The 25,742-nt window shown below is 38.6% G+C and overlaps 2 protein-coding genes across 2 annotated transcripts in view; one reads left to right on the plus strand and one right to left on the minus strand.

The window, feature by feature from the left end:
* LOC110039717 (sodium/mannose cotransporter SLC5A10-like) overlaps positions 1 to 3,136 on the plus strand; it is a 13,615-nt gene extending 10,479 nt beyond the window's left edge. Inside the window, exon 14 of the mRNA XM_020744860.2 lies at positions 338 to 3,136. Within this exon, the coding sequence (XP_020600519.2) occupies positions 338 to 531 (194 nt within the window). The 3' untranslated portion in view covers positions 532 to 3,136. The remainder of the gene's footprint in view (positions 1 to 337) is intronic.
* LOC110039715 (sodium/mannose cotransporter SLC5A10-like) lies at positions 1,286 to 18,226 on the minus strand. Its single transcript, XM_089280878.1, has 14 exons — positions 17,878 to 18,226; positions 12,931 to 13,011; positions 12,703 to 12,807; positions 12,071 to 12,130; positions 11,865 to 11,969; positions 11,355 to 11,460; positions 10,635 to 10,715; positions 10,280 to 10,515; positions 7,866 to 8,083; positions 7,308 to 7,452; positions 6,629 to 6,716; positions 6,110 to 6,358; positions 5,226 to 5,438; positions 1,286 to 4,594 (listed from the first exon to the last, which is right to left on the minus strand). Exons 1-14 carry the CDS (start codon positions 17,971 to 17,973, stop codon positions 4,350 to 4,352), a joined length of 2,028 nt encoding a protein of 675 aa, XP_089137004.1. The 5' UTR covers positions 17,974 to 18,226; the 3' UTR covers positions 1,286 to 4,349.
* Between the last annotated feature and the right edge of the window lie 7,516 nt (positions 18,227 to 25,742).

Raw genomic sequence — 25,742 nt, forward strand, 5'->3', positions numbered from 1 at the left:
CTTTTGTCACGCAACGCTACTTTCCCCGGAGGCGCAGCGTTGCGTGACAGACAGAGGGCCAGAACTGGACTAGAGACAACTAGGACAAGTTACACCATAATTATCCTCCAACGCAGACGTTCTTTAGCGTCGTCACGGTGAGGATGATTGCGTGACGAGCCCAAAGAACGCCTGCGTAGGGGGCTGACAAGGTCACATTCTCGTCCCCAGTGCTGCTCGTCTCAAAATGTCGCCGACCACGTGACCAAAAGAACCGGAGGCTCTGGGGACGAGAAAGACATAGTCCTAGGTCATTTCCCAGGCGATGATTTCTATTTTCACTTTTTTTCTTATGCAGGCCAGACTGAATCCAACCTGCCTGATACACCGTCTGCTTCTATGGCAGTGTTTCACCCCGAGGAAAAAACAGAGAGGATATTCTTACCTGTAGTTCAGTTCCCGGTCGAAGAGCCCTGGTTGAAATGGCTTTTACGAATAATGACTGTAGTGTTGATCATATCTCTGATTGGACTGTGGACAAGATTCGCGTAGAAGACAAGAACTTAAAGGAGCTACGTCACGGTTTGTGCATCTTGAAAAATTTAGCCTAAATTTTTCAAGTTCGTCGTTTGTAACCGTGTCAATCTTTGCCATCCTTGTTCCTTTATGGTTTATTATTATCTCTTCGGTGTTTTGCCATCTCAGTAAATTACTGCGTTACACATTTCCTTCAACTGAAGGGTAAATACCGTGACTGAGTTCCTTTAAGGGACACTTAAATACAACCAGTCGCTTTCTAATATGAAACCTTTTATACAGCTAGCTTAATTAGACCTTCGCGCGGAGTTAGTTTAAGACTAGATTTGCAGTACATGTAACTCGGAATTATCAGGCAAATTTAGCGCACTTCAGAGATGTTAGGGTATCAGCTTTTCAAGCTTGGTCGTTCCGTTTTTAACGTTCCCAGGTTTACCTGGACTATCCTTATTCTGTACAGACTTAAAGGACGCAAAACAAGTAAGCGTGTGAGCGTGACGTGCGAGCGGCGATGCCGCGAGCCGCTGGTAGCGCACGCTCACAATCCGCCTTACACGCCGCTTACTTGTTTTGTGTTCTTCCCCGCGGATTTTCCAGAAAAAGAGACTGCTCGCAGTCTACACAGATTTATTTTATTCTCTCTGGTGCTTGTCTAATATATGTTCGTCAAACCTTTGGGTGGTGTCGCCACAATATGCAAACTGTCAGAACAGTGGGTCACAAGATCTACATAGAATCTTTGATACACAAATCAAAGCACAGGGAGCACTCTTGTTGTATTCAACTTTAATTACTCGTACACGTAAAAACTACATTATTTGTCACTCCCTAATTACATGACACTTAATTAAGGTCTTCCAATAGATATATGGAGTAGTCCCGTTTACACCCGTTCGATAATCTATAACCAATAAAATAATCTACTTCACATGGCTTCATGGCGGCCATATTGACTTTACTAAAAATGAAATTTCTCTCCCTTACGAAAATGATTCACTTTCTCATGCAAAAATTTCATGTTGTAGCGTTACTAATATGGCCGCTGTGAAACCGCCCCGGCTCTATTCACGCCGACCAGATATGTTAAAATAAGTTTTTAAAACAAATAAAACTGGGTCCTAGAGAGTAAATAAGCGGACGTGATTGTCCAAAAATCTTTATATTGAAGATTACCGTGTCACGTTTACTTGACAAAGCTTTTGATCAATTTTTGACGTTTTAGCAACTTTCTGACACTTCCATGGCTTCCGTTCAAACTGGCTAAGTTAAGTTGCAAGAACTGGTGGACACAGCTGTCAATTGTCAGAACGAGGAGAAGCTTGACAACTTTGCCTTTGGAAGACGTTTTTGCATTTCGATCAACCATTTGAAACAAAACCCATCGAAAGCTGCCTAAAAATTGCAAGTAAAAAAATTCGAAAAAATTCCGAATACCTTGTCAAACGTTATGGCAATCTTCACTATAACTAACCGTCCACCAAAATTAACAATATTGATCACACACCGTTAAATAAATGCAAGATCAATAAGATCTTCTAACAAATACCGAGAATACTTGTTTATACTGGACAGCTAACCTACGCGTACCAAATAAACGAAGTTCATACGATGACATGGTAGTCATGCTGGTGTTCAAAAACAGTGGGAATTCTCCTGTTTTGGAAATGCGTTTTTTTCTTATGCAAACAATTCCTCTTGCTAAGAAACACTCGCATGCCCGCTGCGAAAACGCTCTATTCGTACTAACCTACATACCTTCTAACTAAGGTTCTAAAAATACTACAACTACATCTTGTAGATGGGCATACGAAGAAATGATTCACCAAAGATATGAAATTATTTTAAACAGACCGAGAGAAGTCCCAAAAGAGTAGTTTTGTAAGGTATAAAGATGCTGGGAGGGTATTTAGGTATTCAAACCACGTACGATGATTAAAATGTTTTAGGATTAGCATGGATTAGCATGGATTAAAATTAGCTCGCCAGTTGAATCAACTGGAGGAATGCAAAGGTCTATTGCGACTTTCAGCCAGAGAAAACATTATGAAACTTACGTTTGACCTACGTTGCATAGCACCAAATCAAAACTTATTCTGTAGAAGTTAAGTTACTCAATTGTTCCTTGCTGGAATTCAAATTTTTTGCCCTTCAAAATGTTTTCTGTTGACATGTCTTCTCTTAAATAAACCACATCTGACTACTACCGCGTTAAGGCCCTGAATCACGCACTCAAGGAAGGAAGCATAAGGCTTAGTTCTTCTCAGTTCGTTTACAAGGCATGTTAAGCGATTAAGCTTGTTTCAAAGGCGAATGTCTACCTTTGCACACTACGCCCGTTATAAATAGCATACCACTATAGACCACATTCATTACTGTTACGCTAAGAAAGTTAGTTTGTTATCATTTGGGTGTTCGTTTAAAAATATCCAATTAGACGAAAACTGCGTTCTACTGGCTGCTATCAATATAAAACCAGTCAGAGATTACATAAAAGAAAACCAGTAGAATAAAGTCCGAAAAAATTTACGCTGACCTTGTGTTACACACGTTACAAGACCACTGAAAAAACCTTGCCAAGCAAGCGTCTTAAACCACGTTTAACGTGGACAAATCTCCAAAATATTAAAGAAAGTAAAACAAAGTTCCCAAATTTCCCAAAATCTCAACCAAGTTCTCTTTCCTGGAAAGGTAAACGTGGCAAAGTAAACCCGCACATCAAGGAAAAAAAAACCATGGTTTTTAAAAACATAATTTTATCCATTGCCACAACTTTCCTCTTCTCTTCTCCCGCATGGAAACTTTTGAGGAAAAAAAGGAGAAAACACGACCAAAAGAAAACTAATGTGTACTTAGCTTCATCGAATGAAAGCATTATAGACTAGTGGAAATAGCACATATCTCTCAGTACTGTAGAACTTGCTTTCTCATCAGAAAACAGGGAGAAAAAGTGACGATAAACTCAGTCTCGAGCAAGAAAATCACGGAGCGAGGATAGCGCGGATCTTGTGGTCTGGGACAGGTTCAGTTTAATTAAGTTGTTGGTTTCCACTTGGCTTTTTTCCCTCTCGTTTTCCTTTGCTCTTCGAAAACTAACATTACCAAATTCTAATACAATCTAAAGATATCACGAAACAAAACCTTATGAATTTGAAAATGACATTCTCTGAGACTACCCTCTGTACTCAAACTATCCAAAAATTTTTTCTACAGTATTGTAATTCAATTGCTACTGTCCTGCCTATTTCAGACGAACTCAACTTTACAGTTAATTACAAGGAATAATATACATTCCATTACGTGACTACAAACCGCTGGACTTCTGTTTTGCTATTATGAGCGAGATGGAGGTGTTACGAGCTACATGGTGTATAAATGTTAATAAATGTGTAAAGGAGATTACCTTGTATTTCATTTTTTTCCCCTCCAATCACGTCCTATCCTGCTACTCATGGTAATTGAGCGGATTTCACTTGAGTGTCGAATTTAAGTAATTGGGTAATTGCATTACTAGACCTAACTATGCTACACGATTGGCTTAAAAAACTCGCGCCACTTTTTCATCCAATCAGAAGTAAATCCACAACTAATCTCAACTCGCTCGCACACGTTTTCCCGCGCTTTGCGTCAACTACGTGTAATTACTTCCAGTTCTGATAGGTTCATTGGACCGTCTAAGTCCTTTGTGACTGGCTAGAGAGATTACTTTGGTTTTTGCTTTACGACACTCAATTGAAAAAAGCTCTAAGCTTATATTTTCAGCCATTTCACTTTACCTATCTAGTACTGCATGTAACAATCACTGATCTATATACAGTTCTTGCCCCTCAGTAAACCTAACGATAGTAAATCCACAAGAAGAGCAAACAGACGAGTAACATTATACTCATGCTCCTTAAGAACCACTTGAGTCCAGGATCTTCTCGTTCAAACTGTACTACAGTCAGTTTGACTTTGTCGTGTGTTGTTGTAGGAAGAACACTCACAGCTTGGTCTTCCGGTATGACATGCCTGTCATCGCATTTTGTAGGTCCTGACGCATCGAACGATGTCTCCAAGCGCGTTGTTGGACTTAATTTACCTAGAGATTTAAAGTAATTTTGTTGTCAGAATGTGGCTAAATGTAATGAAGGCAAAGTTTGACTCGAGCCAATGCTAGTCGGCGGCCTTTCAGGGCGTGCATGCTCCGCGGGGACTCTAACGGGGCTTACGCGTTTTACTTTCCAGCTATTTAAGAGCGTACACTTCCACTTCCCCTTATTAGCACCTTTCCGAAGCTCATCAATTGGTGATGACTTTTTGCTTTTGAAAGATTTTAGCTGAATATAGCCGAGGATTTTAGCTGAAAATAACTGACGTATGAAACACAAAACAAGCATCAATTAACAGGCGTTAAAATAATAAATTAGCCTGCAAATACAACGGTGTCTCACCGCTTGGAACATTCAAAAATGTGCCGGATGTATGCCATTCCCCCACCTCCCACTCTCTTCCCCCACCAATTTACAAGCCTAACCAAAATCCCTTTAAGAAATTGTAGAAGCTCAGGCTTATAATCAGAATATAACAGTAGCGTTCTAAGCAGAACCTCTTTGGGGTAGTCACGCAATCTTAGAATGCGTGACGAAAAGGTATCTGCATAAATAGCGACTCTGTAAGGGCAATTGGTAACTTGGAGGGCCCCTAAGAGGTTTAATCAGATGCAGCCTTACCATTCTTCTCCAAAAGCTCAATGCCCTCTGTGTGAGCCATTGTTCCATTCTCGACCTTTTCAGGGTCATCATCCTCGCCAATCGCTCCATGTGCAATAGGACATTCATTGATAGTGGGCCAAGTCAGTCCACCAAGCTCGTCTCGTGGAATTTTCCTTGTGAACAAGCTTACCACAACCATAATAGAGCCACTCACTCCAAAAATGATGATTGCTGAGGAGAGAAAGGAAGAGACGTTTCTGTATTTAACTCCCTCCACCCTACAGTCAAACGCTGAGTTACAGGTGTACACGATATGATTCTACCTTTATGTCTGTGGATGAAACCCTAGTACGTGACCATTCAAACGAAAGCTATTGAGCAGTACTTTCATGTGGTACTGTTTATTATGCCGTACAAGGTGGTTCTAAGTTTTAAGTATGAGGATGACACCCTAGTGTGTGACCATTCAAATGAAAGCTATTTAGCAGTACTTTCATGTGGTACTGTTTATTATGCCGTACAAGGTGGTTCTAACTTTTGGGTTTTTGGATGAAAACCTAGTGTGTGACCAGCTATTGAGCAGTGCTTTGATGTGGTACTGTTTACTATGTCGCGGAAGGTTGTTCTATAAACTGTTAGAAACTCTATGAGCGAAACCCTACGCTAACTGTGTGACCATTAAGTTCTTTACAAACAATTGTTATTTCTTGTACTTAAACTACTTCATGGTAGAACAAGTATTTTTTTTTGTTCTTGCTCTCCCTGGTTTGGAATGAGTTATGAAGAGCTCTAGTTTACAACTGCATCAGATGTATAATGCCTTGTTCAAACGTGATTGACATGATGCGTGTATTCCTTATACATCGGAGCACAGTGCACCTTTAACAGTTACAATTTCTCACCATAAAACATGAAGTGCATTTTGGCAAATCCAGGACGATCATCTACAGTGCCACATTTAGGAGTAGGCCATACATTTCCAGCAATAAACTTAGCCATTCCCAAGAAGAAGCCGATCACCAGACCCGAAAGAGCACCAGCAGGGGTCAGACCAGTCCACAGGATGCCCAGGCCAAACACCATGGTGATGGGCGGGGCAAGGTACGACTGAATGGTCTGGATGTACACAAAGAGCTGTTGACCAGCAGAGCCTGGAAATAAAAGAGTGCATTGATTTACTATTTGTGTGATAATAATTATCATTCATAACAATAATTTAATTACACATTAAATTATTAGTGAGGATCACTGATTATACAATACAAAGTATTTTTGTGTTTCCACTGAGTTGTAGTGCTCAATTTTTTTTATGGTGATCACTTCTCAAGTTCTCACAAACTTGTCTTCCTGCATGATAACATGACCACGTGACTGTCTTGAGACTGTGAGGAGAAATTTGATACTTATCAAACTAGAATTACCTTGGATGATTGGCAACCAGCACAAACTGACACCAACGAGGATAAGTACCACCACACGGCCAACAATGACTCTTTCTCTCTCGTTGGCCTAAAGCAAGGAGAACGAAGTAATGTACAGTCAATACAATTTTTAGTACTATTTTGCAGTTTCTTCTGCTTGTCCATGTGGTGATTTCTTCGTTAACTACATGTCACTGTGACATATCCCTGCTGAATACATGTACATTGTATGTCCCTTTTATGCCCTGTCACATGGACAGTCTCAAGCTGGAGTGTTCAATCTCTAAGAATCCACTGCATTACAATGTAGGTCTGCAATTCGTGTAGAGAGGTAGATAAGTCTGCAATGTGTGCCAAAAAGATACTGTACTAATGACATCATAACTCCCAGAGGGTCACTGGAAATTCTGAGGGATTGGTTGGTGGGTTCTTAAAGACCAATGTTTTTGTAAATGAAGGTATGAATACTCCAACTACACTAGAATTTTAGGAGTAGTGGGTATTTACCACCAGAAAACCTTTCGTGAGGGAGGGGGGAAGGACATTTTCTGGAGCAAAAACCTACAGAAAGGGTAAAGATACAAAATGTGCATGTAGTTTATTGCAAGGTACATACTTTATAACTACTGTATGTGTTACATACAATATCAGTCTATATTACAAAGTATACATGTAGTACCATAGGTCTGAAGCGCAGCCAAACATCAACAGTAAAGATGGTCGCACTACTGTTAAATGCCGAGGAGAGTGACGACATCAGAGCAGCCATCATGACAGCCATCATTAGACCAACCATTCCAACTGGTAGAACGTTTAGAACCAGTCTAAGAAGCAAGAAAGATGATCATCAGTACTTAAGCTGTGAATGCTTCAGTTCTATTGAGCAGTACTTTCATGTGGTACTGTTTATTATGCTGTACAAGGTCGTTCTAACTTTTAAGTCTGTGGATGAAACCCTAGTGTGTGTCCATTCAAATGAAAGCTTAATTGAGCAGTACTTTCATGTGGTACTGTTTATTATGCTGTACAAGGTGACGTGGTTCTGACGTGGTCTATAGATGAAACTGTAGCATGTGACCATCCCAGCATTGAACACTACAATGTATTTTTTTACAATACATGATAATGCATGCTGATTATGCTTCAAAATGTAGCTCTGACTTTCAAATCTCACTAGTATGCCATTACAACTAAGGCATAGTATGAATTCTTAAATTCTTCAAGGTTGTAAACTCACTTAGGATAAGCATTGTTGAAACAGCCCCATTCATTATCACAGTAATGTTTACAGCTGATGGGGTCAGCACAGGCAATGGAGTTAGGATACAGAACTCGGCTGATCATTCCTGGCATCACCATGATAAAAATTGGCAGGATCTTCAAAAATCCAGCAAAGATTGAACCTGCTTTAGCGTGGATGTTGTTCTTTGCTCCAAGGGTACGCTGCACAATCACCTGTAATTTAACAAAAAATATTTATATTGTAATACAGTTCAGATTGGAGATGGCATGTAATGCTGTCTAGTTTCCACAGCATATGCTGATGAGTTTAATGCTATGTAAATACAACCACATGTACAATGTAGCTGCGGCACTCCCTGGAGGGTTGCATACACACCTGCCAACTCTCACACCTCGGATGAAGTCTCATGCCATCAGGTTGAATCTCACGCCTACTCATGCAAACGAACTCAAATCCCTTGCATAGCTAAAAGATTTGAACTACTACAGCCTCGTCTTAAACACTTCTGAAAAATATGTATTTAAATAGCTAATGGACTAATGGAAGATAGCAACGCCGATATATAAACGAAATAAATAAACAAGAAGATCTGTTAGATCTTATAACCGTGCTTTTAAAATTTAACTGTTCGCTTAGCACTACTGTCAGAACGCAGTGCACATTCCAAAGCAGTCATTGATGATTCTTTTCTTACTGTAGACATCACATCACTTGATCAACACAAACTGTATTATTGCACCATCAGTGGTAGCCATTGACAAATCTCCGATGACGTAATGGTCTTAATCTAGAACTTTCTTCGGGATATGTATGGGCATGAACGATATGAACGACACAATAACAACACTATTAACAACAGCTTTCTTTCTTAAAATTCATGATTAAATTTAATTGGTGTTTTCCACGAGTAAAGGGCTAGCAAAGTAGTCAAACAAGTCATATAAAAAAACACTCTACCCGACCGATGTATCGATTTTGGTCACTGCAGCGACCACAGATTGAAAACGTGACAGAAAATTGGCGTTACTTTTGATTCTCACCAAATTTGTCGTATCCCCCCCTCGGAAGAATTTTGTTAAGTTAGCTAATTTAGTATGCAAGCCACCGTAATGGCGGTCGCTGTCAGCGAAATGTTTATTTGATCAAAATTGGGGCAAAATCTTTCAGAGATGGAAATCAGGGCATTTGCAAGGATACACAAAGTAATTTGGGACCAGTTGCTGGCTTCTAAGGCTGAATTTATCCAGAAGTACATGTAAGCTGTATTTTCGTTTTCGTGTCGAAAGCCACGCGATGAAATATTATCGGCTTGTTCTGCTGTCTTGTTCTGCTTTTTCTCTTGGTCTTTTTTGTAGCCCGCCGAGGCCAGTCTTTTGCCTAAATCAGTTGAAAAAAGTTCGAAAAAGATGTTCCCATTCAAGTTTAAGCTCTCAGGCGATAATTCTGGAGTTTTTTGGCCAAAACGTGGGCTTTGTTATGTTCGTGTTTTTCGGTTGCTATGGACGACCGTGGCTTCCTTTGTTAGGTCAAGTCTGGGGAGTGAGGTCACAAAAAATTCTAATTCTGGTTTTGTTCGATTTCACTGAAATTTTGACACGATAAAGCTGGATTGTTAAGGAATAGATTAACCGTCTGCCGATGTGTGGTAGCTATTAACGCTAAAGTGATATATCACTTCGAAGTCAGGGTTTTGAAGAGATTTTTTTGCAATGTGTGGGTTCGGCGTGATTTTGTAATTGCAGGTTTTTGTTGACCCCAAAAGAAAAAATATCCGGAAAAGGTCATTTCATGGACGATTCAAAGGAATATAAATATGTATATGTTCCGAGCTAAATTTCTGGTCAAAAAATATAATTTTTGACGAGCGCTGGGTTTTTAATTTTTTTCCCGCGAAAGTCAGTATCGGAGATGAGATTTATTAACGTTTCAACAGCTTTTGGCGCATAAACATCATAGGTTGCGTGACTCAAAATGTGGCCGAGTGGAAACTTGGGTCTGGTCGCCTACAAATCGAAAAAAAAATACCACGGGTAAACCATGAACCGCGCTCGGCCCATGGCCGCATGGTTAATTAAATGAGAGCGTGTAAACTTCTCCCAAATTGTGCGACTTCTAAGGGAAAAGTCTGGTGACCACATTACATTTGACGAAACACTTCCTGGGAATCAGGGACCAGAAAATATTCAAAATGCCTTAGTTTGGAAATCTGTGAAATATCCCCAAATATCCTCAGATACTGTATCTTCTGATATGATTGGCAGACGTCAAAACTCAAAACCCTCCTACATTTAGGTTAATAATACAACGCTCCTGATTCAGGTATAGGATACAAGGCCACTTTTCCTGTCACTAAATGCTACCTTCGAATAAAATATTATGTACATGCTAAAATTACACAATAGACATACCTGATCTGTGCACCAATACCAAATACCCATAATCGGCAAGGTAGTCCACAATCCCAACCAGGGATAGTCAGGATCATTGATCGGTCGGAACATGTGATCCCAGTAAGGAGTCAACGCGAAGCACGAACTCAGGTCTGTTCCATTGTCCATGGTTGCATTTACAGGAACATATGGCTTGCCCATGGATTGGCCGTATTTCTCCCACAGACCATTGTATCCGCCCACTTCTATAAAACCTGAAAACATATAGGTATGCATAGCTCTTGAATTTAACGAGCAAGAAACAAGAGACCAGTTTGTTTGGGGTTTTGTTTTCTTATTTTGTGATATACAACGTCTATACCATTCCACATACTTAGAATTGCCAGTGTGATTGCCCCAAGGATCATGATTACACATTGCAAGACATCAGTGAAGATAACTGCAGTCAAACCACCTGAAAAAATGAGAATAATAATTAATAATTAATTGATAATGATGATGATCAATAGACCAATTTCGATGTATTAAAATTCAGTCTGAAACAATAGCCCTCAGTATGAGGCTCTGGGGAATAACTACAGAGTTTGTGGGGTTTATTCTTCAGAGCCTCGTGCTGAGGTCTATTGTGTTAGGCTGAATTTTAATATATGAAAATTGGTCTATTGTACTGTCTTAACCCCTTCAGTACAATTTGCTTGTTTAACAGAACTTTGCAAGAGCTTAATACATGAACTTCCAACGAAGTGAAAAGGATGTGATACAGCATACTATAATTTATATAAAGCATTTTTGCATTTTAAAATTATAATTTTATATGTAAAGTAATTGGAACTGAGCTTTTATGTTTACAAAAGTTAGCCTTGTGACTTTGCATGAATACCTTGAAGAGGTCTTACATGTAATTGTCTGTTGCAAAGAAAACTTAGCAAAAATTCTCCACACATCACAAAACAAGTTTGTACATGTACCAACTTAATTACCTCCTCAAATGCAAATCAGTAGTTCAAAGACTGTCAGTGATCCTAAACTATTTACTACTAAGAGGTTGGCAACTTGATAATGGTTTAATATGGAAGCTGTATTTTAAGCTTACCTAAGATGGTGTAGACCGCTGTGATGGCCAGGACACAGGCAGCAGAGACGTAAATGTTCCAACCAACAGCTTCATAAAGAAACAAACTGCCAGCATAGATGTCAACCTATATTTGTACAATTCATTTAACACTCTGGTGAGAAAATGTACCACGATTCAATTTAATTTAATATCAACATGATTTACCTAGAATTGCAATTTTATAGAGACTGTCTTCAAAACAATGTGTTAGCCACATTGAGTATTAAGAAGATACATATGATGGGATCACTGAATGTCCCCGAAGTAATCACGCCGAAATCAACACTTGTAACAAACAACAAACTTGGAGGTGAATTACAAATTTCAGAATCTATAGTAACTCCATATTTGCATGGCACTGGGTAACACAGCTCACTCAAAACGTCGGGTGAAAATTTTTAGGAAAACAGAAATTTATATTTGTCTGACATTACTGTAATTTATAAATGAATTAATGAACTTTACATTACATAATAAATGTAAGCCTACCGAAAACTTTGTGAACACATAAGAAAACAAAGCCACAACAGTCAAGTATGTTCTGATCCACTGGCTCTGGAACCTTTTTTGCAAAAATTCAGGCATCGTAAACACCTGCGGGCCAGTATAAAACAAACATCAAATTATCTCGTTTAGAAAAGGAAAAGTCAACAAATTAAAAATTCCTTGAATTTCTAAATTAGAAGTTAACTTACCCTTGATCTCAAGTAAATTGGCAGAAATACCCATCCAAGAAGGAGCAGAACCCAGCAGGCCTGCAAACAATGAACAGCAAGATTACTACTTACAGTTGTAGATGAGCTTACATACTTACTTACTGCCGTTTAATGCCTGCTGGTATGTCACTTAACATATGTGGGATATGGTTAATTATAACCCATACAATTATTCAGAGCCAACCAACTTCAAGTCAGTGATATCTGGGCTCACCTACAGGTGAACCTAAGCTCTATTCAGGCTAACCGGACCACTACTTACTATATGCTAACTGTAGTGACATTTCATCATTTTGCCATTTCCTGTTTTAAACACGCCCCCCAGTGGACACCCCTCCCAAGTGGAGGCTTTTTCTGGTTCCATGTTTTCTGCATACAAGAGGTTTGGCTGCATGACAACAAGCTAGACACCTACAATTTGCTGAGTACTTGTCTGAAAGGATTATTTAAAAGTTGCCGTAAATGAGGGCGAGTGCTAATTGTCATCTACACTCTGATGCTGAATATTGCCTTGAATGAACACATTGTCTGGCAAATGTTGCAATCTTACTGCTTATGTCCCCAAATATTTAATAGATTTATAATCATAAAATTCATTTATTCCCGCTCACCTGCCACTCGTAGGATACTACACCAATGCCAGTAGCAGCCCCAGACCCAGCCAACCCAACAAAGTGCTCACTGCCAATGTTACTGGCAAAAAGACTGGGTCCAACCTACAAGTCAAAGCATGAAGGTCATAAAATTAATACACTATACATGTATAATAATTATACAGCTAGTACAATAGAGTATGAATACAGATGACAGTTCATCAATGCCAAAAACAATCAACTTACTGCCCACCACATCATTGACCGTCCTGCCAAGAAGTAAGTTTCCGCAGTTTCATCCTTTCCTCTTTGTTTCCTGAATTTGGACTGAAATAATCATTGTACGTTATTAACTCATAATACAGAAGCCACTTAACTCCCTAAGAGTGCCATGGCCAATTCATGCACAAATTCATAACCCTGAAATATTTGACAGATCTCTATGAATTTTTGCCAGGAAAATGTTCTTGTTATGATCTGCTCTTTGATCGTGAGGTCATAAAATTGTGACCCCTATCCTACAGTGCAGGCGTTTTCTATGTGTTCATGAATTAGCTCACGATTGAGTAGATTCGCCGCCATGTTGGCTTAAAAGAAGTGGGCAGGGAGGGGGTCCCTCCTTCAGCCTAACTCCCACTATCCAGAACGCCATTTCATCTCTCCCCAAGCCTCTTCCAAATTTGAATCCAAGATGGCGCTTGCTTGATCAAAATGCGCATGCTTGCCAAAATATGCCTGCATTGTGAGCTATGTGAACCCTTCCTATATGTGCATAACATTGTAAGACATGGTTGACCACCCCTGCAAGTTTTTAATCATTTTCTTTAAATTTTCTTTTCTTTTTTTTTTTTTTGCTGCATAATATCTTGACTTGTTTCACATCAAGCTGCATGTACATGTATGCACTATTAGAGCTGTTGTGTGCTTTTGGGTTAGACATGAACCTAAAATATTAGAAAGTTGATCAATATGTTTTTGAAATGTTTCATTCTTGCATTCTAAAGTAATTTCTCTCAAAATGACCACCTTCTTCATAGCTGGTATCAATTCTCTTATAGGCTGATCAGTGGCTTTATTCAAATGATGTACTGTACACATGCATGGTACATATACTTTATTTATACTCCAAGACCTGGAGCTCGTTAGCTCTTTAATTAGCTTAAGTAGCTAATGAGTTTAAAACAAAATGTTTGTGCAACACTAGTGAGTCTTTATTTGCTGATACGGGAAAAACTGCCACGTGCCTTGAGGGTAAGGGTTAATTTATTTTAGAATACACATACATATATACATGTAGCCACTGTTTATTTATCATGAGTCCAAAGCATGCTTGTAGCATGCGCTGTACATGCACGGCTGGAGTTTATAGATCAAAGCACTGTGTCCCGGATGCAAGGAATAGATTTTAATATTAAAAGCTGAGTGTCTGTGAGAGCGATGTCTAATCTCTTGCTGTGTTGTCTTACTTGTATATTTTTAAAAAGCATGATTTCAAAAGAAAATTTTCCTCAGTTTAAATGGAAGAGAGACATTGTCAGAGAAGTCATACTGATGAAGAAAAGAATTGAGCCAAAATTTCATTTGAAGTCGGCAACAAAACCGTCATCTTTGCACGTGCACTGTGATGAAATTGGTTAAGAATTAATTCTGTCAGCAAACCATGCCGGACTCTGGAAACATGCCACAGGTAAGAAATTAAAGTACTTTCATTATATTTATACATGCATGTAGCTGTAAATTGAAAATAAAAACACTTCACCACCACAAAACTCTCACCTATTTGGGTTTGAATTACTGAACCTACAAGAATTTGAATATACTCCAACCACACGAAGATAATACTTTGTAGTTTCCCCAATGTCCCAGGAGAAAATAAACTTGTATTAACAGTGAATGTAACTTTCATATACCCAAAACAAGTATACTTTCAATATTCTCTTCTTTAATATCAAACAATAATAATTATACATGTATTTGAATAACATATTAACCACTCAACTGTAATGGTGGTAAACGATCCCATTTATGCAAATAGCAGATTGTGCTGCCACACACAAGGCATGTTACGTAATCATGTTTATCTCGACCATGTAAGAAGTTCCACCATACCCTTCCCTTCACTGTATATATGGAGTCTAAGGAATGGTTGTATCAAAGAGGTATTTTAAAACACGCGTGTTAAGAAGTATACCCTTATTCAGCCTTTCTGCTGTTTTGCCCTATATTGGAACATACATTTGAAGGCTCCAGATGAGCGAATACAATTGTTTGATACGTAATTCACTGGATGGGATTTTTAAACATGTAACGTAAAGTTTCTATTGATCATTTAGGCCCTTCCATTCATATATACATGTAAGCAGTCTAATGAGTGGTTGTATTTACGCTATTAAAAAACATGCATGTAAAGAAGTAACCTTACATTTACTCGATGTTTCTGTTGTTTTGCCCTATATTGGAACATGCAAATATAGGCTATAGATATGGGTGAATTGACAATTGTTACGTAATACTGCACGCTATTCCAAAACAAAGAGTGCAAAGAATCTAAGTACAGTGTTTAAAATACTTTAAATTGGTAGATTACCCTATAAATATTATTATTTTTCTCAATTATTCCATGATACAACAATCTTTTTTTCCTGGCCTTCCACACTGGCCAAAAAACCCTTGACATATCTGTTTGTTTACATTGTACATTTACATAGCCAACAGAATTAAGTGTACAGTAGATGGTTTTTCAAGCTTTGTCAAAACACTAAATAAATCTATCTTCATGTATACTGTAAGCAAGGGTAACGCTGAGCAAATTAAGCCAACTTCAAATAAGACACAAGCTATGCCTTTGTTCTGAGTTGGGCAACATTGATCTCACAATAGAATTTGCTACGCAGTTTTCCTATGTTCAGTGATCGTAATAAATATCAAATGGATATTGTTTACCATTCCAAAGATATTTTTAACAAATGCATCTTGAGTGGAATAGCAGGTTCAAAAATCTTCAATTACTACAACACCTCTTAAATTGCCATTAAAATTGCTCAAGGTATTTCTCAAGCATTAATTGCTTGATTTTTATCTAAATCATACAATTGACAGACACAATTGAACACAATATGAACACATGCAATATTGTTGATGACGCATTTTTGCAGACTTGTGGCACACACTTATCAGATTCTCTAGCCATTTTTAACAAAAAATTTATATGAAACTGTGGTTACAACCTCATTAAAACCACAAAAATGTACATACACTGTATCAAATATATCGCTAGACAGTCTGAGGAAAGTCTAAATATACAAGCCAGATTTATGAACAAATCAGCACTGATCACATCCTTAAAAAAATTTATTTATATCAGGACAAAGTATTGACCACAGATGGATTTATTTGGGTCTGAGAGAATGATACAAATACTGAATTGATCTTGGTTCTTAATTCAAATCCCGCCAGTGACCCCAGGCCCTTGGGTCCAAACACCATGGTTTTCCTATAGTTTGGTCATGTGCTAAACCATGGGAAGAAAAAGCTGTTTAAACTTTGTGCCAGTGTTAGTCTAGTATACAATATACCATGTCCAGTATACGATGACATGGTTTCATACCGTTTATACATGTATTTTCATGTACGGACACTTTTGTTTTCTTTGCGAACTACATCCAGCAGGGCGCACATGACCTCCTCAGGGCTTGGATGATGAAACCTGTTCTAGTCTGCTTTGAGACTGACTTAATACTGAACCAAGCAAGCTGGTGCAAGTCTTCAAACTGGAGCAAAAATCTTGACTGGAACAGCATTCAAACAGTGCCAACTTCACCTGGTACTGACCTGGCATGACATAATTTCAGGTATATTTCTTTCAGCATATTCCTTTAAGTACATGCATACATATAAAGGAATACACTGTTGAGCTGTAATAAATTAAAAAAAGAGGGGACTGAAGTGGACTTGTACCCACAATGAAAGTGACACCAATTCGCTTAGTTCCATTTTGAAGCAATGGTTGCTTCAGATGGTGTACTTGACTCAAATTCAATACAGGAACATCATTTGGTAAACAACGATTATCACTGATGTGGAATGTCTGTTTTAGTAATGAAAGGCTGGATTTTATGCAAATTGACAGGCTAATTTGCAGTAAAAAGAGCAAGAATAGCAAATTCACTTGAAGGATTGCTTTATTGCAACTGGTTTGCTCTTGGTAAATTTTATTTGCAAATTATAAGAAATCTTGTTCCACTACACATATTTTGAAAAGAAAACATTCAGCAAATTAAAATGAATCAATGCTGGCAGAATTAATTCACTCATAAATTAGCGGTTCTTGCAAAACAAAGGTTAAAAGGGCTTTTCTAATGGCTAAGAGTCTTGATAAAGACCAGATACGTAATGCATTCTTTCGCGCTGTATTTTTGAAGTACTTATTGCCTGTGGCGTCAAGCTGCACGCATGACTGACCAATCAGGGAGCGTCGTTGCACTGCAAATACAGTTGCAGTGTAGGTAATATTCATACGCGGCGCTCATCCGCCGCTTACGTAATAACACCGAAAGTTTCGCTTAAACATATGTCGCAGACAAACCTTGCCGTTGTTCACCTTTCCAAATAACAGCTGCAGAAATAAAGTGATTCAAGGGCAGATCTTGTTCCGAGCGCTCATTCATAAGTAGCTTTCGCACATACCGTAAGTAGAAAGGCAATTGGTCCCGTGCCTAAGAAGGCTTTAAAAAAAACCGGGCCACTTTATATAGCGTGATTTACTTTGCCATTCATTTAACAATTCACACAAAAGGTGATTAACGAGACGCGCAGTTTTGTGCAGTAGGTTTAAAACAACGCTTCGCAGTATAAATCTTCAATTACCCTAAGTTCCCACACGGGCGAAGGAAATTGAAAACCGCTTTGAATCGCATCGTAAAAACATCTTCATTTCGCCGTGTGACGGTTCGTTGCCAGGCGATTTTCTTTCTCGAATTGAATGATATTTTAGCTGCAAAAGGCAAATACTAGCCAGTTTCACAGTCGAAACCTTGCAGAATTTAAAGATTTGCATAAGCCACGCTGGCAAATATTCACTGGATCGATCATCCGAGTTACTACGAGACGACCCCTTTGCAAAGCGACCAGTACAGAGCAAATATGGCCATTAGTATAATGCCTCGCAAAAGAACTAAGAAGTGTTAAACTTACCCACAGTCCAACAATGATACAAGCCAGGAAATAAACCGCTATTATCGTCCAATCTGCGGCGTGCAAAGGCTTTCTATCTTCGTCCACAAACACCATGTTTATCTGTTCAGTTTACACTGCTGGGGACTCCTTGTACCACGTTGCAGATTCTTCGACTGCGTGTGTCTTCTTCGATGAAGCTTTTTACAGCCGTAAAAAATGTGTCAAAACGTTTCTCAACGTGTCTGCTCAAATTGAGGAAGATTTAGAAGGAATCGGATTACCGTCTCGCTATGAAATTTCCGCGAAGAACTACAAAAGCGCCCTGTGTTTCTTTGCCGCTCTAATATTACAACCAAATAGTCAACGGGATAGGTGGGAACGAAGGGGGCGTGACGAAGGACGAGGTGACAAGGCTATTGTGACGTCAATGGCTATGATTGGTCGATTGTACCGTACACTGTTTTCACTTGTTCTTAATGCGTTCACAACCCCGCAATGTTTGTTGACAAGTTTATACGCGGAAATCCCAATATCAAAATTGTTTCGATTGTAAAGTGGTCTAAATCTTTCTACCTTGTCGTTATTTAGTACTTCTTAATTCTCTTCATTGTTTCTAGGCGCTTCCTTTTGTCACTGAGTGGATTTGTTCTTTAACGTCACGCTATTTTAGTCGATTGAGTGGAAGACGTCAGCGTTTAGCGGGAGTAAGTTATAGCTGAAAAGATATTTGCTCACAGATTCATGTCACTCTCGGCGATACTGCAGCACTTGTAACTTCTTCTCTAAATGCAAAATCGCAAAATGTTGCTCAATTAGCTCTTGGAATTAAATTCGAAGTGAAAAACATGGGATTTTAATGGAATTTAAACCTTGTGTCACTGCTGTTAGTGATCAATATTTTTTCTTTTGTTTGACGTCAGTTAAGCCTTTTCGTCTAATATCGAATATATGAATTTCAATGAACTTTTGAAATAGAACAAGGATCGCCCAAAATAATATTCCGAGCTGACTCAGTTTTATAAACATTGGTCTAAAGTTTCAATCAACTTTTTTCCCGTTTGGTTGAATATGTAATTGTAGTTTGCAAACCCTGATACATTTCAGGTCTGTACAATGTTTACTTGATAGTAAATAACGTAGTGCGTAGTCCAGATTATTCACGTGGTATAAATCTCTAATTCTGAATCTCAGCGAGAGAATGAGAAAATGAAGAAACTCGCAACGACTGACTTTCTAAGCTCAAAAAAATATCCAAAAAACTATCACGATGCAGCATTTAGACAGCAATGTTTTCAACCTGATATACAAATGACAAATTTGAACAGACATATGAATTTGAAATGAACCAGTTACCGGTTTGGCGTGGGTTGCATTGAAACAAATCTGATAAGATATACATAAACGATTTCAAGTGCGAGTTCCGCGATATCAGGGAAAATGTCAAGTTTTGTTCCTCGAAAACTGATACTTAAAAAACTATTTTGTCGCTAGAAACGTGAAAAAATTTCTGCAATGTACAGAAAAACAACGCACGGTGGAATTCGGTTCCTTGAAATCCAACCCGTAATGCAAGACCGCCACTTTAAAAGATCGAAAAAAAAAAATGAAATTAAAGTTAATTCAGACAGGAAATTGTTTAAGTGCCCACCATTCCTCATCAGTGAATCTTGGGGTTCAGGGCAAGTACGTGCAGTCTATTATTCCAAAGGTCACGGGCATTTTTTAATATTTATATTTGTTTTCAGGTCTAATCCTGACTAATTTGTCTTGAAAATTTTCATGGCAAATTAAAGGGCTGTTTACTTTCCAATGAAACTTCTTCGGAAACGTCAGCACTTAGGTTCATTACATCCTTCCTTCCTCAGTGTGTGTACTTACAAGTCAATGTAAACAAAACGAGCAGGCGAACTGAAGACTGATTGAAAGCAAAAAGAAGGCAATTAAAAATATACCAGCCTTTTGAAAACGCTTCGTTGTAGCTTCTTTTGTATCGTGTCTGTATTGTTTGGAATCAATTACAAATGCCCAAAGGCTTTATTTTAATTATTTTTATCTTAACCTGATTGGTGCGGACAATGTTGTTTACATTTTTTGCGGCGGCCGAAGTTTCCAGGAGACAAGTCAAATCTCTTTGTTCCGTTTCAGATAGTGTTTTGTGTGTCGGTTAATCATTTTTCAGGGACAAAAGAGGCACTACTTTTCTAATTACTAGAATCTCAAAGTTCTTATCCAACTGATGCCACCAATATATCTTTCCACGGTTTTCTGTTGCTATCCACAGTCTTTCTGATCGAAGGGTAGATGTAAGAAACTAGCTCGAAAGTCTAAATTAAAAGCGGGCTAAACTAATCTAGGTCTTTATTTCCTATCAGTTTAAGACAAGAAAAAACATATATATAATTTGAAATAAGGTACTTTGTCGGCCAGTTAGAAACTTACAACGTTGTTACAGTCATGATCTGTTTAGAGTCGCGTGTACTGAGTTTGCGAAACGATTGACTTCTCACAGCTCTACTCGCACCGTTAAACCTCATTATACCTTTACCGGAAGACCTACCCGACACGGGCAAACGAACCGACGTATTAGTTTTTTGGTCCCAGTTAGGTCGATGTTTATATATCCCATTTTCAATGAGCTCTGCCATTGTTTTTAGCAGTGCGTATTTACTGATTCCAAAATCGACACCAGTCACTGCCTCCCGACCGCCATCGACCCTGCACAACATGTGCATGTAGAAGGCCTCATTTGAACAGGAGCTCTCAACAAAACCTGCTCGGCTTAATTACAAGGAAAGCATCTGTGGGTGACATTCGAAAGTATCTTTCAATGAAAGAATGACTGTCTTGTTTAATCAAGCATCTTTTATAAACATTGTTGCATAATCTTGTCTCTTGAGGAGAAAAACTCTCGACTACAAAATTCCGCTACAAAGATCACGTGAGTTGACGATAGTTCAAGGCCATCACGATCACGCGATCACGCAAATGCTGAATACATGCTCTCAATTCACTATATCATGCTCTCAGTTCACTTGATAAAATAACTATAATGAAGCTCGTATTACAGTTATATTCTTAAAAAAAGAAAACTAAAAGTCACACAACACGCGTACAAATCCGGCGGCGGCGTTTCAATTTGTAGCGCGCTGTTAAAATCTTGTTTTAAAACTTGATGTGCGTCGAGAGGTCTGTTACGATGATTACAACGCAAGGTGTGAAAACAGCGCGCGGTGTAAACTTCTGATTAAGATACACTTCCTTTTGCACTAAAGAATTGTGACTGAAAAGTAGAGCAGGTTAGAGGTCACTGAAAAAGTAGGACAAGCGATCTTGCAGATCTTGAAACTGCCGGATTTATTAGCTACTTGTAACACGAAGCACCGATCGTGTATCTAGCTTAGGTTCACATTGGACATATAATTGCGACCAATTTTTTTTTACGGACAATATTTTTTACGAGTTTCATTGATTGCCTGAACCCTTGGGCTTCGCAAATATGGCGCTGTTTATGTCAAAGGTTGGCCAAACAATGCATTCAGAAAAAATGATCGCCTCGTCTCTGCTATTTGCTGCAACTAAAGACTGTGTTAAAACAAGAATTATTTGTCATCCCAGAAGAGTCATGTTGACATGTCTAGGGTGAGCATCATGTTTTCGCAGTTGTTCCCACCCGCAATGAAAAATTTCCGGACACTATGGTTAGAACACTAAGATCTGGATATGAGCCAGGATGAGATTAAAACTCCGCTACAAAAATCAGCGACTAATCTGTGTAAAAGTAAATTGTACTAGTATATTTTTTGGCTAGTGTTTTTGTATGTGATTATATGTAATTTTTACCGCAGTCAGCTAGCTACGCCAGTATTTAACAGCAAATTTCATCCAAATTTATAACGCGTGACTGTTTGCGTGGGCCGGTATCATAATACCTAATTGTTTCCAATGAAATACTTTGCGAGGAAGAATGGCTTGGAGAATAAACAGGCTTATCACCTGAATAGTATTGATATAATATCAAATTCTCAACTAAGACATTTTCAAGCAAACCACATTAGTATAAAGGTCTCGAAAAGGGCCGGTCAAACGCACGAGAATTTTAACACATTTTACAATGTTGTTTCACCACGAGCGTGCTGCAGTGAGATGTTACGAGGAAGTAGGCTAAACCCAGACGCTCTTAGAATTATGCAGAAACTTGAGGGAACAGGTTTTGCTGAATTTCATAATAGTGTCAACATATAACAAGTGCTCTCATTGGCTCCATGTGCCCTTGGAGCCTTGACGTATGTGGAGGGCTTCGAGTTGTATCGACGACGGCATTGTCAGATTCAAGTAGCTCTACTTCGGTGGAATATTAAAAGAGAAGGCAAAATAGATCAAACTTGGTCATGTTTGAGCAAGAGCAGACCAGAGGAATTTTAACTGCAAGTATTGTGCAGGAGTTAATGTTAGGAGACACGGCGATATAGCCGGAAATTTCTGAACATTTGAAAACACCAAACCAAACTAGTGCTCATGCTCTGATGCAAAATTGGCCCTCTCAAGCTTGATACAACATTTGACACCAGCGTCTAGCAACACAACACACACTGAAGAGAAACTAAATGCGTAAACACATCGTGGGCAACAAAGTTTTAGAGGGTTGCGTTGAAATGTTTCGTGCGTTTAGCCATGTTTTATGATAAAATAACAACTTTTCTTTGAGACCAGACTGAGAGAGCTTAAGGGCAAAATGGAACCGGCGTCTGTCTGAATCTGTCTTGAAGGACTTTTGTTAATTCCCAATGAAAACTGCACAGCTGACCGCTCAGAATGTCTAATTTTTATGAAAATTATTAAATGCGTCCGTTAACTAACCTGGAAATAAATCATTGTGAAACAGGCCTGATCAAGCAAGAGTCGCCGAGATGGTTTTCCTGATAGTGATGCAAATTAAGCCTCGTGATTCCTAAGGAACAAACAACTGAAAATTGGGACTGATCGCAACTAGATTCTTTGTAAAATTATGCCTGAGTTACCGCACATATAATGTTTGCTTCTGATAATGTTGTAAATTTAAAATGATACGTTTGGAAATACACTATGTTTTGATGCATTTGTAAAAAGGAAAAATAAATAAATAAATAAACGGATTGTCAGATTGATAAAAACTCAGAATACACCGCGAATAATTTCAAAATGCAGGCCATTCAAATTGCCATTGTAGTTATCTAAAATAGACGTCGAGCCGATAATTTTAGCGCAAGATGGAATATAGATATAGGTTAATAGCATAGTGTCAGTCGTGAATAAGGCCCGCTATTAAACATAGTTATCTTTGTCAGATCCAACCTTAAGTAGTCTCAACGCCAGAGACAGTTAGCCCGTTGTATCACGAGGTTGTCCGCACCAAAAAAGTTTCTAATAAAAACGAACTGATATTAAAATGAAGAGTTTGCCTTCGGGCATTTGTAATTGATTCCAGACAATACAGACACGATACAAAAGCAGCTACAGCGAAACGGTCAGTATTTTTTGTGTTGTAGGGATAGCGACGATAGCGAAGGCTAATTAAATTTTTCCAACTTTCAACTCTAAGACTGTTTCAACTCTAAGATAGTTTCAAAGTATATTAGAAACGAAAAAGTTGAAAAAAAATTTGTCGTCATTGAAACTGGACCTAACTTTGAGAGTCTCTACAATGTGTGGAGCAGCACTTGAAGTTACTTTAGGTCAGGTCAGAGATCTTGAATGCCGCGGGAATTCTACCTCTGCGAAACACGCGAATGCAAGCGCCACCCACACTCAAAAACATCAGCTTTGAAGTGTAGCTTTATCAACTTAGCTTTATCAACATATATATATTTCTAAGTCCATCGCCGAAAACGTAGGTAACATTTAAGGATGGATCGTGTTGCAAAATGGAACACCAAGACAAAATATTTTGTATGATTATAAGCAATATAAAGTCGCAGGCAGGTATATTTGGTACTCGCGAAGCAGCGCCCCTTGATCGACAAAAATAGAAACTGGTTGCATTAACTTTTTACGAGTTGCAAACTTTGTCCGGTTAGCACTGCGTGACAAGGTCAAACGTCTACGAATTTACTGGTCTAGAATAAGACGGACCTTTGCATAGTCAGTGAATTTTGGAATTTGAGAATTGTGTTTTTATTGGTGATGTCGAACAGAGACTATCTATATTGATTTTATGATTAGTTGAGAAAAAAAAAATCTTGAAACAATTTATAAAAGCGAGGAGCCGTTCTGTTGCACATCAATCGCCGGTAAATAAATCGCTTCCTTAATATTTAAAAAAAATTTTGTCAAAAGTCACGTTCGCAGATTTCTCATAGAGTGTTTTCCGGTGTAGCAGTGAATATTATATTCGGCATCGTGTGATTTCGTGCCTGGGTGGGAGGGCTTCCGTGTTTTCGCTTGTTACTGAGTGACAACTTGCAAAGCTCAAGGCCAAAGGGCACTTTATTGTAATTTATTAAAAGCCAGCCAAAAATAATATGATCATCATTACTACTTTTTATATGCTATGGTGTTTTACAAAAGCGTTTATTTCTAAGGGAAATACCAAAAGAAAAGCTGTTCTCTTCAGTAAGCCAGGAATAACACAACCGTCGATATTAAGACGAAATTAAAACGCCCGCAAATTTTAACAACCGGTGAAAACCTAGAAATCACGTTAATGAACTGAACTTTTATATCGGTTCCCCTTTAAAATTAGTTTCTTCGCCGAATTCATTGTAAACATCTTCATCGACGTTTTTTGTAACATGTTTTGCACGCCTGTGATCAGTTGCACGTTTATGCTCTACTGAGGGAATCGAAAAGCTTCCGCTCGTTATACGTTTATATAAAAACGTACGTCCGGTTTAGAAATAACCTCGCGCTCATTTCAGATATCCATTCAGTCGTTCGTATTTAAACCGGGCATGCGCGGTAAAAATTTTGGTCGGAAGTGGCTTGATGAGCGGAAAGTACAGGAAATAGCGGGTTTATTTGGCGCCGAAAGTAAGACTTAAAAAGCTAAGCTTTAATATCATGTATTAGCTATTTAACGTTAACAGGATATTCAGGCAAAATTCTGCCATCCCAGCTGACAGTTATTTTAAAATTATTCAACGCTCAGTTTAAAAATCTTACGGCTATTTCGTACTTCGATCAGTTACCGGCTAAGATAATGTAGAACTGATTCAAGCAAAGGATCTTATAAAGGTAATCCTTTCTAATATGATAAAACGGAGGTGTCAATTAAAATGAGAACAGAATGCTTCGATCGTTTCGAGTGATCAAAACATTGTTTTCTGACTCCCATTTTAAAAAAAAATGATAAACAAAAGATGTCTGGCCATGAATCGAAACTTTTAAGCTTCTCAGTAACCTACGGACTCGTCGCTTTTTAAGTATAGAAGGTTAAAGATTTTAAAGCGCTGTGTTTATGGGCTCTCTGGCCCACATGGAAAGCCATTACGGACTTTTCGCTTGCTCTGTCGTGTCACACTCATTGTGCAAGAGGTTGGGACCTGTCCAACGCTAAATAATAATTTTTCCCCTAGCTGTCTTAGAACTCGTGCGACGGCCGTGCCCCCAGTAAATTCGTGTCGTGATCTGAGCGTCTTTCCCCATCAACAACTCTGTACCAATCCCCCTACTTAGTAAAATCCCCTTGAATTAATCTTACCCCTCTCGTAACCCTCGGTGAGGTCGTAATCTCTTAATCTTTTAAAATGTGGAGAACTGCAGGCGTACTTATCGAGCGATAGTTCATTTACCACGTGAAGTCCAATGAGCGCGGTGATAAAATATTTCCGGCAAAACATGTACAAGCGCTGACAAATTTTCAAAGTACTATTTTCACAGCAGCATCTCTCGAAATACATATTCAACTT

Source organism: Orbicella faveolata, unplaced genomic scaffold, assembly GCF_042242905.1.
Source record: "Orbicella faveolata isolate gen_17 unplaced genomic scaffold, um_ofav_v1 contig_48, whole genome shotgun sequence".
Lineage (NCBI taxonomy): Eukaryota > Metazoa > Cnidaria > Anthozoa > Scleractinia > Merulinidae > Orbicella > Orbicella faveolata.

Coding starts and splice junctions, on each gene's coding strand:
- LOC110039715 (XM_089280878.1), bottom strand. CDS start 17,973: ATGGTGTTTGTGGACGAAGATAGAAAGCCTTTGCACGCCGCAGATTGG. Junction 6,359..6,628: donor CTGGTTGCCAATCATCCAAG/GTAATTCTAGTT, acceptor TTTTATTTCCAG/GCTCTGCTGGTCAACAGCTC. Junction 4,595..5,225: donor TGAGCTTTTGGAGAAGAATG/GTAAGGCTGCAT, acceptor TTAAATCTCTAG/GTAAATTAAGTCCAACAACG.